General features: G+C 41.5%; 1 protein-coding gene across 1 annotated transcript in view; it reads left to right on the plus strand.

The window, feature by feature from the left end:
- The first annotated feature begins 331 nt into the window (after positions 1-331).
- The window catches only part of SPON1 (spondin 1), a 182,809-nt gene continuing 164,027 nt past the window's right edge, over positions 332-19,113 (plus strand). The window contains exons 1-2 of the mRNA XM_063160571.1: positions 332-652; positions 7,064-7,170. Coding sequence (XP_063016641.1) covers positions 430-652; positions 7,064-7,170 — 330 coding nt within the window. The 5' untranslated portion in view covers positions 332-429. The remainder of the gene's footprint in view (positions 653-7,063; positions 7,171-19,113) is intronic.

Here is a 19,113-nt window from a genome sequence, read left to right on the forward strand (position 1 = left end):
AGCCTCGTTATCCCTGCAGTAACTCCAGGCTTTAGCAGGAATGCGGGTGATTGATTTCAGCGCTGGGGGCTCAGCAGCGTCCCCTGCCCCTCTGCCAGCGAGCCCTGTGAATTCAAACACGGCCGAGCCGCTAAAACAAACCAGCACTTCACTCCGGGCTCTGGGCAAGATCACACTTCCCTCCCTCCCTCCCTCCTCCCCTCCTCTCCTCTCTCCGTCCCCTCCCTCTCTGCCCCCTCGCTGCTTTTCCCCTCCCTCCGCCGGCAGAGCCAGCCCAGCCTTGCCGAGCCGAGCCGTGCCGAGCCGGCAGCCTCACACCGGGGCCGGGGCTGCCCGGAGCGCTCGGCCCGAGCTGCCCAGCCCTGCCCGGCCCTGCCCGGCCCTGCCCGGCCCTGCCGTGCCCCCCAAAAGTTGTGCGGAGCGCCGAGGATGGGAGCGCATCTGCAGCCGCTGGCCCTGCGGCTCCTGGCGCTCACTTTCCCCTTGGTGGCCAAGGGTTTTCCCGACGAAACCCTGGAGAAAGCCGCCAAATCCGAGGGATATTGCAGCCGGATCCTGCGAGCGCAAGGCACCCGGAGGGAAGGGTACAATGAATTCAGCCTCAGGGTGGAGGGCGATCCGGAATTTTACAAGCCTGGGAACAGTTACCGGGGTAAGTTGTGCATCCTCCGCATCCCTTGCCGACGAGAATGGTGAGGATGAGGGGCTGTGGAGCCGTGGCGTGGCTCTGCCTGCCATCCCCGCATCCCCCTTGGCGTGTGCGGGTTAAGGCAGGGCGATGCGCCCCACGCGTTACTTTATTGGGGATGCTGCTTCCATGGCGAGCGAGAGGAGTTGGGTTTCGGTGGATCACTTTACTCCCAAGCACTCCTCCTCATTAAGAGGAATTTCCCTTCTTTTACGAGCCCTCTGCACAGGCTCAGCGCTCGCACAAGAATCGCAAGTTGCAGCGCTGCAAAGCGCGCTCCCTCTTCCCCCGTTTACCCGCTCCCGTGGGATTCCTTACATCCCTTTAAATATAACCCAGGGCACGGGAGAAGCTTTGGCATTCAGCAGGGAGGAGAGGAAGCTCGGAGCTCACCGTTCCTGCCCTGAAATATGAATGTTAACATAATGAGTTAGCATATGGGCAAACATGATGCAGCACGCTGCCAACTTCCCACATTTTCCACTTACGTTTATCCCACCCCATTTCTTTTTTTTTTTATTTTTTTTTTTTTTCTGGGCAAATGAACAGATGGTTCAAACAGGAAAGAGGCAGAGTCAGTGCTAACGACCACTGTAAATAAGAGATGGAGGGAGGCATTCGTTCTTCCCTGAGCATGTGACACACAGTCCTTGGAATGAACTTCCAAAGCACATTTGGGTGTATTTTACTAATTAACAGGCAAAGACAGGTTTTGGTCACTTTTCCTGCCTCACTCTATAATGCCTTCAGAAATAAACCTGCTTGGAACGTACTGTTAATCTTGTATTCTAAAAGCACTTTAAAGAGAACTTGGAGAGTTCACTTTAAAGAGAATTTTTAGGTACCATAACTAACACAGTTTTAGGAAAAAAGATATTGGGAGCTCCTTCAAAGTGTTTCTTAGATCCAGGGTAAAAATCAACGTTTTTGCATTGCATAAACATGGGAATCTCCGTGTATATAGAGGGAGAAAAAAGTGTGCACATAGCATAATCATTCAAAGGCTGGGAAATGCGTCTGCAGCAGTGGTTCACCTGTTTTGAGCACCACTCTGTAACTTTGCATGCTACTGATTTGATTTTTTCCCCCAAAACTGTTTTATTTTGACGCGATGTGAGGAAATGCACCTTTCCCACAAGCTGGATAGCTGTTCCAAACATTGGGATCAGTACCTGGAGTCTAGAAGATTTCATGTGGTCTGTCAGCTTGGTACATCTACTAAGCAGGATAAAGATGTGCTAAGTTTTTTGATAGTGACAAAGGCGAACGTTATTTAAAAGTTTTGGAATTCTCTTCTGTGAAAGTGTTACTGGACATTTTCAGTCATCTACCAAAGAAGTTTCTTTTGCATAGAAATGTAGGGAGAAAATCCCAGATGAATTAGCAGAACTAATTTTCTGGAGATATTAGGTCTTGGCATTAGGAAGTCAATTAATAAAATCACATTAGGCTATTATAGCTGCTTGGAAGTGAGAAAATTACAGCTAATAGTAAAAAAGTTAAAATGTAGCACAGAATATGTGCCTGCATTTCTGATCCTTAGGACTGAAGTACTCAGGTGGCACTTTGGGGTGTGTAGATTATTCTTTAAGGACACAAATAAATTATTCTTGGAAGAACACAAATAAATGTTGTTGTAACATAGCAGTAGTTAAAACTGGCAATATACAGAAAGTTTTGAGAGCTTGCTTTCAAAGCCATTTCTACAGTCCAAATGGAACTTTATTACCATTTTATGCAGAGGATGGAAAATCCAACTAATGATTAAAAAAATGAGACATCATGAAAGGTCTGTGGGGTTTTGTTTGTTTGTATTTATTCATTTGCAAATTACTCTAAATGCAACATAGCAGACGACTTGCACAACCTCCTTAGCACTGGAGCCAGATATTCCTGTTTCCATGGCCTCTGCCTGAATGGATGCATCTGGATCCTTGGCACATTCCTTAGTGGGCTCTTGGAACAAACTGGTATTTTCAAGGTGGATAACCCAGGAATAATCTGTGCATGCAAGTGCACTTCACAAAAGCCTCAGTGTAGGGACACCCATTGATCTTCATGCCATCAGTGGATGTGACACTTGAGGCTCTCAAGGAGGAAATATCTCAGCGCACTTGCAGTGTGGGAATCAGGATTCCACACCGTTTGAGGGAGTTTTTATGGCTCCCCTGCAGTTATTCACCGTTAGATCAATCAGAATCTGTTTGCCCTGAGGGGGAGCTGTGAAGCCTCGGTTTTCCACCTCTGGAGCTGTGGTAGAAAACAGCAGCCCTGGGCACTGAGTGGCTTCTCTGGGTGGGCATTCTCCTCTTCTGCCTGTCAGCACTGAATAAGGGCACGTTCTCCTGCCAGACCATTAAAAATGTCTCCCTGCAGGACCAGGTTTGTGGGCACACCATCCCAGGGTCGAGGTCCTCTCCTCCCTTCTGGCCACCTTCCACCTGCATGGAGCTGCTCCATCAGAGGCACAGATGAGCCTGAATCTGGATGGTGGTGCAGGGTAACGATCCTTGAAAACAATCAGTCCTGGCTTTATTGATTGTAGACTTAGATTAATGATTGCATGGGATTTCCATGAAAAAATGAGGTGAGATTCGTGCTATTGAAATGTAAATAAACTTGCTCCTATGAAAAGGCAGTAGTGTGCCCATTTCACATGCTAACATGCAGTAGACCTACTTTCTGCTATGATATCATGAAGTGATTATTCTGAAGAAGAAAAGGAGTTCTAGAATAGTTATAACCCTTACATATACCTTCTGCGTGCATGCTGTTTCTGGTTTTAATGGAATTTCCACTTGCAGGTCAGTTCGCTTTCTCAGTTTTTGAGGAAGGGATCACTTAAGATGTGCTCCATTGCATTGGTTTGGGGACTTCTCTTCCAAACAATGTTGAGTTGAGTCTTTTTCTTTCCATTTCTTTCTTCTTGCAAACACTTTGCAAGCAAGCACTCATTCTGTAGCTACATTAGCCATTCCCACGTTTCACAAAATACAGGTGAAATTTGGAACGTGTGTTTGTTGGTACTTGTGCAGTGTACAACACAGGATGTGTAGGATGAGAATAATCAGATTTCCTGCCTGAAACCAAAGGAGCAAGTGCTTTGATCACCTAACCTTCAGCTTGGGACGCTGGGGAAAGAGGAGCTTGTTGAAGGCGTGTGCCAAAGTGCAACTTGTAAAGTAATTAGAGACTTGTCAGAGGGATGGAAGCAGACAAAAGTAACTGCTGATTTGTAATCTTCCCTTTAAAGTGAAATCCTTAACTCCGATGCATGCAGGAAGTTCCTATCGTTCAGTGAAAGTTAATTAGTGTGAAGGCGGTGTGCGCAGGACACAGCTGCTGCTCAAAACGCCGGAGTTCAGCCCAAGAACTCTCGGCTCTTATGCAACAAAGAGCCGCTCCCTTGTGAAAAACAGATGTGCTCTGACAGCTTCCCAGTGCTGCCCGTGCAGGAACACCCAGTGCAGGGGCAGAGACTCCAGAACAGCTCCGGATTTAGGGATAAATCCCCGTGTGCTCTGGTGCCGCCTGAGCGCACCTGGTTCCGAGCACCGACGGAACCCTTCCCAGCCCAGGTGTTCCCCGGCGTTCTGGCCTAGCAAAGCACACACCCCGAAGGTGTAAATCCCAAAGCACACACCCCGAAGGTGTAGATCCCAAAGCACACACCCGAAGGTGCAAATCCCAAAGCACAGACCCTGAATCCCCAGGACCGCTCCGCTCCGTGCGCTCCCGCTCCATCCGTGCGCCGCACCGCGCTCCGGAGCAGCCGCGCACGGACGGACCCGCCTGAACCCCGGGGCTGGGCTCGGATTGTTGGGGTTTGGGGCTGGATTTGGTTTGTTTGGCTTGGGGCTGGGTGAGTTCCCGAGCCCAGCTGCCTGGATGAGGCTGCTGAGTGAGCAGCGCAGGCTGGGGGTGGGCGCATCCTTCCCTCCCATTTATCCGGGGTTAAAATCACTGCAAACCGCAGCGGGGGCACTGCTCGCCCCAGGCATTCAAAAACTATGAGTCAGGCTTTGGAATCGCCTTCCTTTCTGATGTTTCTGTAGCGTTTCATGTCTTCTCTCTGTTTTATAGGTAGGTGTTTAGAATTTGGAAAGCTGTGACTTGGTGAGGAAAATGAAAACTTTTTGAGTCAACTCGCAGCTGGATTCTCTGCTTGCTTGCACATATATTTGAGTGTTTCTGGTGTAACCTTTAACTCACAGTGACTCAGAGTCTTTAATTGCATATGATATGGAAAAATTTGTTGCATGTAAAAGGCCTTTATGGCAGTTTAATTTCTAAGAATCACTGCTCAAGCAGCAGTAATGTGTTCATCTCTGTTGAGTTCAGCAGTGTGCTGCTCTCGGTTATTGCAGCTCAGAGGCTGCCTGTGGGTTTTCATTTAGCCAGAGCTGCAGAAGTTTGCAAAACTGGACTAATCATGCTAATTATTGGGCAGGAAATGAATTAATGGATTGGAGCAATACTTCGTAAAGTAAGCAGAAATTTTAATGACGTTATGCTGCTATCCCATTTTGGAATAAAATATGTGAAATCTTCTTTCTCCCCTAAAACCATGACATTTCAACTCATCATAAGGTTCCATGGAATGAAAATCTGGAGAGTTGGGGGACTTCCTATTCTGCCCATCACTACCCCAGATTTGTACAGGTGTTTGCAGGTTATAGGTCAAAGAAATGGCACTTATAAAAAAGTTTAAAAATTGAAATCAATCTCTCCAATCCTTTCTTTTTCCACATATAGTCAGAAAAGTTAGATATTTGTACAGAAACCATGAGTTTTAGACCCAAATACTGCTGAATAATGCTATATATTTTCAATTAGCCTATTTTATATTTTCCTGCTACTGAATTTCTGGATCAAAGAGCTCTCCATATGTTCCAAATGAACTCTGGGGCATATTTTGAAATCCATATCTTTTAAGAGCAATCTGTAATTTTTAGCAGTGTGATTCAACCCCTTGCAGCCTAATTGTGTGAGAGAGAGTCTCTTGTGGATACTCTTCTATGGAGCAGCCCTGGTAGTTGTAATTTGCTCTGAAAACTGTGGGTGGTCTTCAGTTTTTATTGCGCCTGTCAGGGTTGGAGAGTGTGACAATAAAGTACCATGAGTGATTCTGCAATTTATGCTTAAAGTAAAAGCTGCTTACAACATTAAGAGTTCAATTTTCTGTCTCTTTTAATTTAATTCTAAAATAACTTTTTTCCCCCTAAAATTTACCCCTGTTTCAGGAAAGGATTGCTTATAAATTGTTGAAGAGAGTTTGGTAATTTCAAAAGTTCTGCCTCAAAATTCTGCCTCATTCTCTCTTTCTGATAGTGCTCAAAAGAGCCTCAGCTGAGGACTCTGAGATTGTCTCAGCTGGTTGGAGCCTGGTGCTAAAAATGTGCCTTCAATCCCTGTAGGGGCTGTTCCCTTCAGAGCTGGGTTTGGAGATCCTTGTTGGTGCTTTCCAGCCCAGAATATCCCGGAATTCTGTGAACTCAGGTGTTGCTTGGGTGCTGCTGATAGTGAGCAGACAGAACAAAGCTGTCTTGCACTGGCATCCAGTCAGGGATTTAATCCTGCTGCTGGGCACGGTGAAATCAGATTAGTCAGCCCCACATTCCCTGTGCTCTGCTGGTGGATCCAGGGCTGCCTTCCTGCCCAGGACAGGTGTGTGAAGGAGGAGGGTGTTTGCTGCTCTCTGGGATTGCTTTGGCAATCAGGGCTGGCAGCACAACCTTTGGGGGTCAGCTTCAGCCAGGAGTTTAATGTTGTGGCCTGTTTTGCCCTGAGGATGAAGCAGAGGAAGGGCATTTTGAGATTCCCCCATTTCCAGAAGCTGGGGTGTCGTGTTGAGTGTAGCTGAGCTGGAGCAGGCAATGCGGTCATCTGGCATTACAGACAAAGAGACTTTCTGTGCACTAAAGTACTTGGTCTGGGCTCAGAACTGGACAAAAAGCACGAAATCAAATGTTTAGGAATGCTCCTTTACATCTAACTTCCCCTCACACCCCCAAAACAAACAAAAAAACCATCACAAAGAAAAAAACCCAAAGTAGAAAAACCCCCTGTACGTGTATCCCCACCACCAAAACAACCCTTCTGTAGATCAGAGCAGATTATCAATCTGGTTTAAAAAAAAAAGTGGAGGGAAAGAGAAAAGAGCTGAGTTATTTCATGCCAGTGTTTCTCAGTTGATGTGGAAACTTGGACTGAACATTTTGTATTCTGTCTGGCTTGGCTCCCTGTTGTCAGTGCTCTAACTTTGGCTGATGCCAACGCAGAGCACACACCTTTCAAGCTGTGAAACGACGTGCAGGTGGCTGATTTCGCAGCTGATGGCTTGTTTTTGTTGTTTCCCTGCTCATCACACCCCAGTGACGCTGTCTGCTGCCACTCCCGCCTACTTCCGAGGCTTCACCTTGATCGCCCTCAAGGAAGGGAAAGAAGGAGACAAAGAGGAAGACCATGCGGGATCGTTCCAGGTGAGAGAACTTTCCCTGACCTACACCCCTGGGAATCTTCCTTACTGTTTGCCTGGCTCAAAGGGAGGTTTTATGGGCACAGCAGAGTGCAGAATGTGTTTTGGTAAGCATAAATGTTTGTGGGTGTTGACATGAGGACAGCGCAGCACGTTTTATAATTCCATGCGTGCGGCATTTTCGGGGTCCCCCGCGGCAGGAAGGAAATGATGAATCTGACTCCCTGTTCTTAGAAGGCTATTCTATTCTATTCTATTCTATTCTATTCTATTCTATTCTATTCTATTCTATTCTATTCTATTCTATTCTATTCTATTCTATTCTATTCTATTCTATTCCTATACTAAAGAATAGAGAAAGGATACAGACAGAAGGCTAAAAGATGATAATAATGAAAAACCCTTGATTCTCTCAAGAGCCCTGACACAGCTGGATGGTGATTGGTCATTAAGTTAAAACAATTCACATGGAACCAATGAAACCTGAACCTCTGTTTTGGATAAACAATCTCCAACCACATTCCAAAGCAGCAAAACGCAGGAGAAGCAAATGAGATAATTACTGTTTTCATTTTTTCCCCTGAGGCTTCTCGGCTTCCCAGGAGAAGAAATCCTGGTGAAGGGATTTTTCCAGAAAACATGACAATGGCACAATGTGTGTTCAAGGAGTCAAGGCTCCTGTACCTGGACTGCAGCTTTCCTCCCCTCGTTCCTACGGCTAAAAATGAGCATCAGTTATTTGAACTAGAGCCTAGGACACCTGATCTTTTATCCAAAGTGAATATCATGATTAGTCTATTCATATTTTGGCCTTTCTGTTTCTCTGCCTTGATATTTTTGTCCACTGAGATGTAGAACAGGACTCTGAGAAGTGTTTACCATGGCTGTAATGACTGTTTTATCATTCATAAATTAGATTCTGCTGTTTTATTTATGCTCAGTAGTACTTTACTTAATGAACACATTCAGTGGGATGAAATGTTTGTTATTAAAAGGATTAGAATCCAGAGGGATGATTCACAAATTTGTATTTTCAGCCACTCCATGCAGGGAATTCTGGAAAATGGGAGTATATATAATGTTTATGAAAGAAAGTAGAAATTATGGAAGTAGGTTTGGCTCTCACACGAGGTATTGTTTGCTGTTTGACTTTCCAGGCTTAAAAATATTGTTGAATTGCATTGATTACAATTTACAGTATGAGTAATAATAATGATAATAATTTTGATAGTGATTTCTAGGCAAAGATTTCACTTGCCTTGGGTTTCAAGGTTTGCAAGGGCAATACTCAAGTTTCAATTTTGGTCATCTGCAAGGAGCCAGAAATGAACATATTTTCCTAAATTTCTTCTAGACTTTTGTATGTAGCAAATCTGATGTGCAAACTCAAGTAATTGCCCAATTTTCTTCAATGCTGATTTTGCTTAGAGGACTCTGTCTGGTTTTCATATATTTAGTAAGAATATCTAGAATAAGTGAGAACTTCTTTGAAGTTGGAATAACTCCATCTTCCTTAAAATGAAACAAATTCCTATTTGGGAGAAATCTTTTTAATATGTACTTTTGATAAGGTTGGATTTTTAAAGAATAAGCTGGTATTGAAGGATCAGCTACTGCTAAGAAACAGAAATAGTGATGTTTCATCTATTTTAAAAGAAGCTTGTCACCATTAACTTCTTCATTTCAGTTGTTATTATCTCTGTGGCTGTGGCTAATGGGAAAAATTTGGCCTGAGTTTTGTCTTTATTTCTAATTCATATTGAGAAACTCACTAAGCTTTGGTGAAGTACAGAGGCATTTTCAAGTTAGCAGAGTGGGAAGCAAATGGAAATTGTCTATAGATGGATAAAAAAAATCCCAGTGGATCTCAGCTGAGGGAAGATTGCAACCCATACAATGCACTTAATTAAACAATCTGAACTCAGTGTTCTTATGGGCAGGGGGGAGTGTCAAAGGTTCTCCATAAGTAAATTTGTACATCTTTGGTTTAAACGCCATGCTCATCCCACGTTAGCACAACTCCCTGAAGTTTATTCAGATGGTGTCTGCCTGTTCTGCCTCTGTGGATACAGATGTAAGACTCTCATTTAAGAATTCAAAGAATGCTTGCAGTGGTAAATACAGACGTCCCTTGTACCATGGCTGGGTGGTAGCAACCAGGAGAAAAAATGTTTGTTTCAAGTGTTTGCGCTGTGTTTTTATTAGAAAGTGGGGATGCCAAGGGTGGCTGAACAGCTGTGCAGTGTAAGGAAAAGCTGTGTGTGTACAGTAACGTGGGTGCCACTTGCAGCTCTGTTTTCCCTCTGTTCAGATGGAGCATATGCCATCCAACAGCTCACACGGTGCAGCAGAACTCAGGGAAAATTTCTTAACAGTGGCATGAGACTGAATGCTGCTTCTGGACTGCACCTCTGCCTCCATGAGGAGACACATCCACTGCTCAGAGCCTGGTCAAAAGAGAGCACTGCTTGAAGCAAGTGCTTCACTGGTGTGGGATTCACATTCTCTGAGCAGAGAGAGACAATTCTCTCTCTCAGGTTTTTTCCTGGAGAAGCAGAGAAAAGAATGATCCAAACAATCCTTATCTCCTTTGCTGCTCCTGTTTTTGTGCACAAGTGGAGTGCATTGTGGAAGGTTGTTTACCTGAAGGGATTTGGTGATTGGATTCTGGTGTGAGTGTTTTGTTTTCTTGACCAATTTCATCAAGCTGTGTCCTGGCGGTCAGTCAGGAAACAGTAATGAGATTTTGTTCAGTCTCGTTCTTGTTCAATTGTTCAGTTTAGATGTAGTGTAATATAGAATAATATAGTATAATAAAGCAATTAATTAGCCCTCTGATACAATGGAATCCTGCTCATCATTCTTGCCGCCCGTCGGGCAAAATTCCGCCGATACACTGGCATCAGAAAACTTCCTGGTGTGACCACAGAATGGCATGAAATGGGAGCTGACCAAGTAAGACTCTCCTTCCATGACTTAGAGCCGTCAGACACTTGATTTACATGCCTCGAACTGTGAATTACAGCAGGTTTCCTGGAGAAAACCTTGCTCAGGACCAAACCCCTGGTGTCAGGGCAGCAGGGAGGGCAGTGACTGAAAGATCTGCGAAAGAGCATGTGCTGGTAAAGAAGGGCTGTCGTGGAGTTTTTGAGGTGGATGTGGCACACCCAGAATTTAGAATTACACTGTTCCCAGGGTCCCAGTGTGGCTGGAGCAGGGGCAGTGCTGCAGCCCATTTGTGAGCAGCTGCTGTGAGCTCCTCATGGCTCATTGCTCCTGTGTCACTCTGCAGGTCACCAGGTACAGTCAGTCTTCATTAATCATCAGGCTGCAGGGTTGTGATCCTGAAAATAGCACAGCTCTTAAAATTCGTGGTTGGACAGGTGTTTTTTTCTGTACACTTACTGGTTACCCCTGTACTTGAGACCTTTACAGATGTTTGGTGTGGACTCCACAATCCTAAATCTGTTCTCCTCTGAGAAAAATGAGACTTTAAAATCTGATTTTACTGTTTGTTTACTCAATGCAATTCCTTGGTGGTTTTTGTCCTTGTAGTGCACACAAGACACAATCCAGCCTTAAAATAAATCACTTTGTCTCCCAGAAACACGTGCTAAATAGCTAAATTAAATATGGCTAGGGAATCCAAGATGCCAAATTCAGCCACAGAAATCTGGGGATATAGAATAGGGCTCTTCCTTATGCCAGCAGTAATTGCACAGCTCAGTGAGGCCCTCTGAAAGCTTTGGGTATCTGTCCCATTGGCCTCTTTACACAAACCATTCCCAGCTCTTGTCATGCAGACTGCTGATCCCTCTCTTTTGTAATGTTTAGCAACAGTCTGCAAATCGTTTGGAAGGCAAATGAAACCCCAGGGCAGCACTCACCACTGGCTGACTGCAGAAGAGTGTCTGTACAGGCCATTTGAATCAACATATGTATGCAGGGTGATAGATTCGGTCTGATAAATAATGTACAATATCAGAAAGGCAGCGCTGAACCTCATCTCATCTGTCTTCCTTGTTCTCTGAGGAAGGATAAATATTCCAAGGAAATTTTTGGTGGATGTTTTGTCAATCCGTTCTGAAGTGTTCCAAAAGAAAAACAAATTCATCTCTCCAAGTCTAAACGCTTCAATCTATTGTATTTAATGGGAAATTTAAGGAGAACTTTGTAGATCTTTTACTAACATCCAAACTGAGTCTTCATTAATCGTGGTTAAATTGCTCTCTTATGAAATTGTCTTCCTGAATTAAGAATTTTCTTGACACATTATGAGAAAGGTAGTCTGAAGTTTCCTTTATTCCCCCCTCATATTCCAAACACACTCTACCAGTTCATTATTCAAATATTCATATTTTCATTGTAGGCTATCTCGTTCTAGCTTTGCTTTGGAGTCCCTGGTGTTCAGGAAGGATTTTCTCAGTCTGTGGTTTTTTATTCTTTTTTTTTTTTTTTAATGTAGAGCTTCATCCTATTTATCAAGGAAATTATGAACTGCAGTCATGTCCTTCAGGATGCCATTCATTCCTCCAAAAGAGGGTACTATTTGTGAACATAGCTGATAATTAAACACTAAATTAAAAAAAAAATAGAAAATGTTTTTCTAAATTAAGATATTAATTATAAATAGTAATTAAATAATATAAAAATATAAAAATATAAAAATAATATAAATAATTATATAACTCTTTATATATAAATATATAATTTATATATATAATTTAATTATATATAATTATATAAATATATAAATGATATAAATATATAAAATATATAAACATACATTTATATATAATATAATATATAAATTTATATATAAATATATAATTTATATATAATTATTTAATTATATATAATTGTATACAATTATATATAAATAATATATATATATAATATATATACATATATAAATAATTCTATATATATAAAATGGTATGCAAACATGTTCTGTTTCTATCATGTACAATGATAAGCTGAATCACAAAGACTCAAAATTAAGCAATTCCTTGTACTCTTTTGGCATAATCACTTGTTAGATTTGTATCTTCCACCTGCATTTTGGTGGTAGTTTAGTGTTAAATGCTTTCAGCACAGTAGTTCCCCTGGAGGTGTCTTTTTGCCTATTTTTTTTGCTCTAGAGTGAACCAGAAAAATTCTTAGTTTAGCCGGCTGAATTTAGAAAAGCAATGTAAGAAAGTGAGCAGGCACAGCAGCAGCCAGAATGAAGGTTTCACTAAAGATGTGGCATTTATAAAAGCTTGAGGCTGTCCTGAAGAAGAAAACATTTAAGGAAAACCTGAGTAGTCAGCTAAGTAAGGTGAGCAAGGGGTCCTTTATCTTTGGTCCCTGCACCAAGAGCCCAGACACATCCTTTGTTTTTGGTCACCCCATTCTTTTGATGCTGTTTATTTGACTGATGTGCTCAGCAAGGCATTTAGATGAAAAGGTATTTTTACAATCTCTTGGAAAAGCAGCTCCTCTAATGCTCTGTTGCAGCATTTTATAGGGATCTTACATCTTCTTGATGTAGTGCATTTTGGAAGAAGCAGTCTTAAGAGGCTTTCAGCCATTTCAAATTATTTATTCTGGTATTTATAAGCAAAGGTTGTTTTATGGTTTTTAAGAGAATTAATGACTGCAATTATTTTTTAAGTCTGTAATAATAAAAATTCAGGTATACTTGGGTTATCTTGATTTTCTTTTAGGCTTGTTATGTTTGAGTTTTTAAAGCTTGTATTCGAATTTAAGCTCATCAGGCTGCTTTGTAAATAGCTGTTTCTGAGGTGCATGAATTGATGTAGTTTTCTTTAACAAGCCCAGAACTTCCAAGTATTTTGCTCATGTTTGCATTCCCCACATTCCCTGTCCCAGCATCTCATCACTGAGACAGAGTCTGTCATCTGAGTACCTAAAAGCATGTGGAGGTAATGATCCAAAGCTATAATTACAGGAGTATTTTAAATGAATATGCCAGGTATAGGATTTGTAGACTAAGCAGGTAGACATGAACTCTGAGTCTGTAAAATTTAAATCTCTTGTTCTTTTGCATTTACAAGAGTATTCCCAAATTTTCTTTCTACAAGGATCACTGCAAATATTATTCTAGGCATAAACCACCCTATATGTTACGATGGAAAACCAAACTCCAGTTCACCTTTCTAGTAGGGTGGATTTGTTTAACCTTGATGAACACTTTCACACATTTTTTCCCGAAATCCAGATTCTGTATTTTTAATATTCAGAGATTAAAAATGAGCTTAAAAATAAAAATCCCCCAAAAAGTATCTTGCCACTGCCAGTTTTAGCACTGACTGAAAAATGTGAACACTTTGAGTGAGATTAAATATAAATATCTCTGGTACACTGGAAAAGCCTCAACCTGAACGACTTAGAGGCAATATTTTGGTTAAGAAATTACCTCAGGAGGTGAGATAGTTATGCCTTGCTTTATGGCAGTAAAAGGTGATGGAACTTGCAGAACAGAAGCAGCTTTGATGGTCATTATTTGCCACTGATGAGGCTGGAGAAAAACCAAACTGTATCCCAACTGTGCAGGTTTTTGCTTCCTTCCTTTACATTTTTATTCAAGTTTTTTCTTGTGCTGTGAATGGGACAAAGAAATCTTTGCATGGTATTGTTTTCCAGGTTTTGCAGCTCTGGTTTGTTATACCTTGTTGATTGTGTACTGAGCTGCTGTGTCTTTTAGAATAAATGATTCAAACCATAACATTTCACAGCCAAAATCAGAAAATATAGAAAATTTCTGAATACTCTTTTGTTATGTATTTTATGACAGTGGATCTTTGAACTACTAACACAGGTACAAAGAGGAAATAAATATGAAATTGTACTTGCAGTGTAAATTAGTTCACTGCTGAACAAAAATGGGATTCAGTCTCTTAGGCTGGGCTCATTCTTCTGATGTCCACTTGCTTATCTCAGCTTTGTTAGAGTGCCTTTTCTGGGGGTTTTCTTGCTACATCACTATCATCACTTTAAGAAACAACTTTTTTAGTTAATTTGGCTTTAGTTTATCTTCTGACATTTCTTTTTCTTTGCCCTTTCCCCATCTTCCTGCTTGGCTGTGGAAAAAACCGTCTAACTTCTGGCCACATAATATTTAGTCCTCTTTCTTTAATCTAATCTAATTTGTCCTCTTTTCCTTATTTTTTTTTTAAATTTATTGGGTTTTTTTTGTCTGCTGGGGAAAAGCTTTTTCTTGAGAATAACTTCAAATGATGATTGTGTCTCAGTGAGAGCTTATGTTTTTTGGAAAGGGTTATGACTAAACAAATATTTAATTTGTGATGATTCAAGTTCTGTTTTGGAAAAATACCAGCCAAAACACAAATGAAAGAAACCCTCTAAAAACAGTAAAACCAAAAACAGGAAGCATGCTTTTTGAGATTGGTGAGCTGAAACTCCAGGCTCCTCTTCAGACCCAAAGCTTATCAGAGCTGGAATATCTCAAGTGTAACTTCTGCCCTTTTTTTGCACACTGCCAATCCATGAGAGGCCAGATTACGTCATGGTAAAAGATCAGAATTGTCTAATTAAATCCCCTGTTCAAGAATAATATCTATTAATTTATTCTGTTCTTTGGGCTGGCATTAAACTGCAAGACTTCCTGGTTCTAAGAGACTAAAGAGACTCTTCTAAAGAGACTCATTAAAGAATTGTTTCCTAGAATTTGGCATTGACACTTAATCCTCAAGAGAGGAAATTACACTGTTCCCTTCTGCCTTGGAGATGCCAGTCTGCTCCTCAGGCACATCAGTGTTCAGAGTCCCACTCTGGGGCTCTCGGGGGGTTTGGGATTTTGGGATTATTTGATGCCTGAAGAGGATTCTCTTTTCAGGTTTTCGCAGTCCAGAGGCCAGTTTTGCATTTGCAATTGTCTCACCCTGAGACCAAGCCTGGGTCCCTCTAACTCTGTTGTGTCAATCAGTGAGAGCTGTGTGTTCTTCCCCGGGCAGTGTTTAAGTGCACATATCTGTCTCAGTGACTCTAAGGGGATTTGCTTCAAATATCCATTTATTTCCAGCCTAGGTAAACTGCCCAGCTCATTGCTATTCACCTCTCAGATAATCTTTCTTCAGATGGTGGCACCTGGGCCATGTGAAATTTTAGTGAGGACATTTAGCCCCTCTGGCAGCAGTCAGATGCTTTACAGGTGCCATATGGCAGCTGTCATGGGTTATAAGTCCAGATGTATGTAGGCTCCAGGTTCACTGGAGCATCTATTCAGCAGCTCTTCCTTCATTTGTAATGCTGTCATTATGCTTTCCCTCCTAGATTTCCCTTTTTGTCACCCACAATTCACCCAGGGCAGCCATCAGTTCCTCTGGTTTGTTTCTCTGCTGAGAGAGATCAGCACGCTTATCTCTCAGCTCCTGTGCCCTCCTGAAATGCCCCAAAAATTCCCTCTGATGTAGTTTGCCTTTCTGCTGAGACCTTCAGCACGTCACTTCCAATCAGTGGGACTCAGAGCAGGAGTTTGTTCTTTGCATTCCCACTCTGTATCGGGTTAGAGAGCATTTATCAGGCACTCCCTGCTGCCTGCACTGCCTGAGCCATCACTGCCTGCAATCCTCACCCTGGCAATGTGGAGCTGGACACCTGTGCTACCTCCAGAATGACACAGGCCTTCAAAAGGAAGGCTCATTCTGGGAAAATGGCTTTATTCCTGCCCTTCTCTCCAAGTAAGAAGTCAGCTTCCAGCCTGCAATGACAGGCTGTGGGCATATGGAATTGTGCCTGTGCCTGAGAGTCTTTTCTCATGATGTGTTTTCTTTTCCCACCATGTGAATTGGGACAGTGGGGATAGAGGGGAGGAGGGTGAATGAAAGTGATGCTAAAGGCTGAGGCTCTGCTTGACAGTTTCTCCAGGTTATACAGAAGAAAATACAGATATATGAAAAAAATATAAATACATATAAATATAAATATATATAAAATTAAAAATATAAATACATATAAAATACAAATATATATCTATATATAAAATATAAATATATGTATAAATATATAAAAATATATATAAGAAAATATAACAGAAGAAAACCCTGTTGTCAGTCCTCTGGACTTCTGAGGGTACACAGATGCCAGTAGAAAGTCTCTCAAATAAATTTGTGGTCCTTCTTCTATTATTTTTTCTTTGGTGGTTTTTTTTTTTTTTTTTTTTTTTGGTTTGGTTTGGTTTTTTTTTTGTTTTTTTTTTTTTTTTTTTTTTGTTTGTGTGGTTTGTTTTGGTTTTGCTCTTTTTTCCTTTTTTTTTTTTTCCCTCCACTCTGTTGAGAGGTTTTGGTGACTCCTAAGCAGAATGACTGTTTTAAATTCAGGAGTTTACCTACCTGACTCATTTAGGAATGGCTGCTGTAGGCAAAATCCATCCTCCAGGCTTCATGGCCAGTTCTCCCTGCAGCTCACTGCTGAATTAATTGCTGCTAGACTGAAAGTGCTGCTCGCTATGCCTGTTGTCTTGAGAGCTGCTTCCTGAATCCAGAAGGCACTTTTGCATTATTCAAGTGACAATAGTTTTAGCTTCCATGATTCTAGACTGCTCAGATCTAGCCCTGAGAGTCCTCCTTCTCAACTCTTCCCTTTCTAATGATGGGAGTGACCTCTCAGTGTTTGCCAAGGATGTTGTTGCAGCTTCCACTGCTGCCCTGAGCAGTTGTAATTGATTCTTGTCTTTGCTGTGATGTCTCTCTGTCTCATGACCTCACAGCCCAGGCTCATTACTCATCTGATCACTGAGCATTTATTTATCCTGCCTCACAATGATGTAAAACCTGCCCAGGAAATGAGCAAATCCTTGGATTCTGGCACGTTCAACGTGTTTGCCTTTTGGTGCTTTGTCTTCACAGACCTCCAGAGATGGTTTTGGTCATTTCACTTCGTGCAGTGATGAGTGGAAATCTCTAATGGTGTCCTCAGAATGATGTTCAGGGGCTCACACAACTGAGAAATTTGCCCTCTCATCCTAATCTTATCGGATGTTTTGCTTCAGTGCTAGTGTTTACTCAGGAGACTTTGCAGACGTGTTTCTCATCAGGATGCTTTGTTTTCCTTCTGTTTTTCTTTCTGTTTTCTCACAAAACTATGCAGCAAAGCTTGGATGTAGCTTTAAGAAGTTTTTTTTGTTTCCCCTGACCAGGTTGAGGCTGTTTGGAGTTCCAGACTAAAAAATCCATGTAATGTTGCTCTTTCTTTCACACTTTTGCAGCACTTGTGAGGTGAAGAGATGAGTCTAACTCCATGTTCTCAGAAGGCTGATTTATTATTTTATGATATTATATTAAAGAATGATACACTAAAACTATACTAAAAGAAAGAGAAAAGGATACAGACAGAAGGCTTAACAAGAATGATAATAAAAACTTGTGACTGACTCCTCAGTCTGACACAGCTGATGGTGATTGGTCATTAATTAAAAACAATTCACATGGAACCAATCAAACATGCCCCGCTGGCAAACAATCTCCAACTACATTCCAAAGCAGCAAAACACAGCAGAAGCAGATGAGATAATATTGTTTTAATTTTTCTCTGAGGCTTCTCAGCTTCCCAGGAGACGAAATCCTGGCGAAGGGATTTTTCAGAAAATATGACAGTGACATACCACTTGCCAGTATAGTTATGTAGTTCTGCTTTCTGAAATGATTCTTGACTCCTGCTCCAAGTAGTTGTGCCTCTGGAAGGACCTGTTATTGGGAGTTTCCCACAATGGAAATTTACATATGAACAATCACTGAAAGGGGACAAGAAAACTTTCTTGTAACTGTGTTCCTCAGAAAAGGGCTGTAATTTTTTAAACTTTATCTCAAACTGTCCCCCTTCTGCTCTGTTTTGTCTCCTTTTTTACTTGTTGTGAGAAGAACTGAAAGTCATATATTCAGCTCCACTTTTCTCATGGTTGCATAAGAGGCAGGATGTGAATGTACACAACATGTTCTGCAAAACCAGAATTATCTGGATTGGGTACTTTTGGTTTCAGTAGCTATAGACAGGTGACTATATAATTAATACTGATGCAGGCAAGATATTTACACAAGCCATACTTATTGGGAATCTGTTGAACTTCTGGCACAAAAATAATTATTTTACCAAACAAATATTTGCCAGAAGATGCTTGGTATTTTTTATGCATAGTTACTTTTGATTCTTAAAACAACATTGAAATTAATTTTAGGACAAGAATGCATCAAGAAAAACGAAGAAATTCCAGATCCAGTTGCACAAAGGCTGATGTTTGGCTCTTGAGAATGCTTTTCAGAGTAGTCAGTAATTAGAAAGGGAAATTCCCTGCTGGTGGAGAGCTACCATTTTGTTCCCTGCTCCCTGCATTGTTGCTGGGGGTAGGGTTATTATGCAATCCCTCCCCAGCTCATCCTACCAGACTGCTCACTAATTTGTAGGCTGTAGGTGTAAATTGAAAAGCCTTCATCCTGCTTCTGTTTACTTCACAGATTGAACTGGGCCCCAATTATTCTCATCTATTGAGTGAATTGAGGCACTGTGGCTGCTCTTGCCTCTTTTTTTTTCTCCTTGTGGGTGGGCACAGTTCATTTGAACCTGCTTTTCTTTCCCAAAGAAACGTTTAAAAGACTGAGTGTGTAAGAGGTAGCTTTGGCACTCAGTGTTCTATAACTTTAATGATTATATATCTTGATACAGTCAGTAGTGTAGTAGAGGTTCCTTAGGGCATTGCCAGTGTTTATTCATTATTTGTCAGGCACACATCAGGGTTTTGTTCTCTTACAAGCCATTTACTCTCTTTTTTTTTTTTTTTTAATTTTTTTTTATTTTTCCTCCTAATTTCAGCTGGATGAGTGAAGTTTACTCTGCTTGTATGGGAGATTTAATTATATCTGTTATTGTTCTTTTTAACCTGTTTGTGACAAACTTATTTTGGCTAACAGACTTCTTTTTAATAGGAAGA

This window comes from Melospiza melodia, chromosome 6 (assembly GCF_035770615.1).
Source record: "Melospiza melodia melodia isolate bMelMel2 chromosome 6, bMelMel2.pri, whole genome shotgun sequence".
NCBI lineage: Eukaryota > Metazoa > Chordata > Aves > Passeriformes > Passerellidae > Melospiza > Melospiza melodia.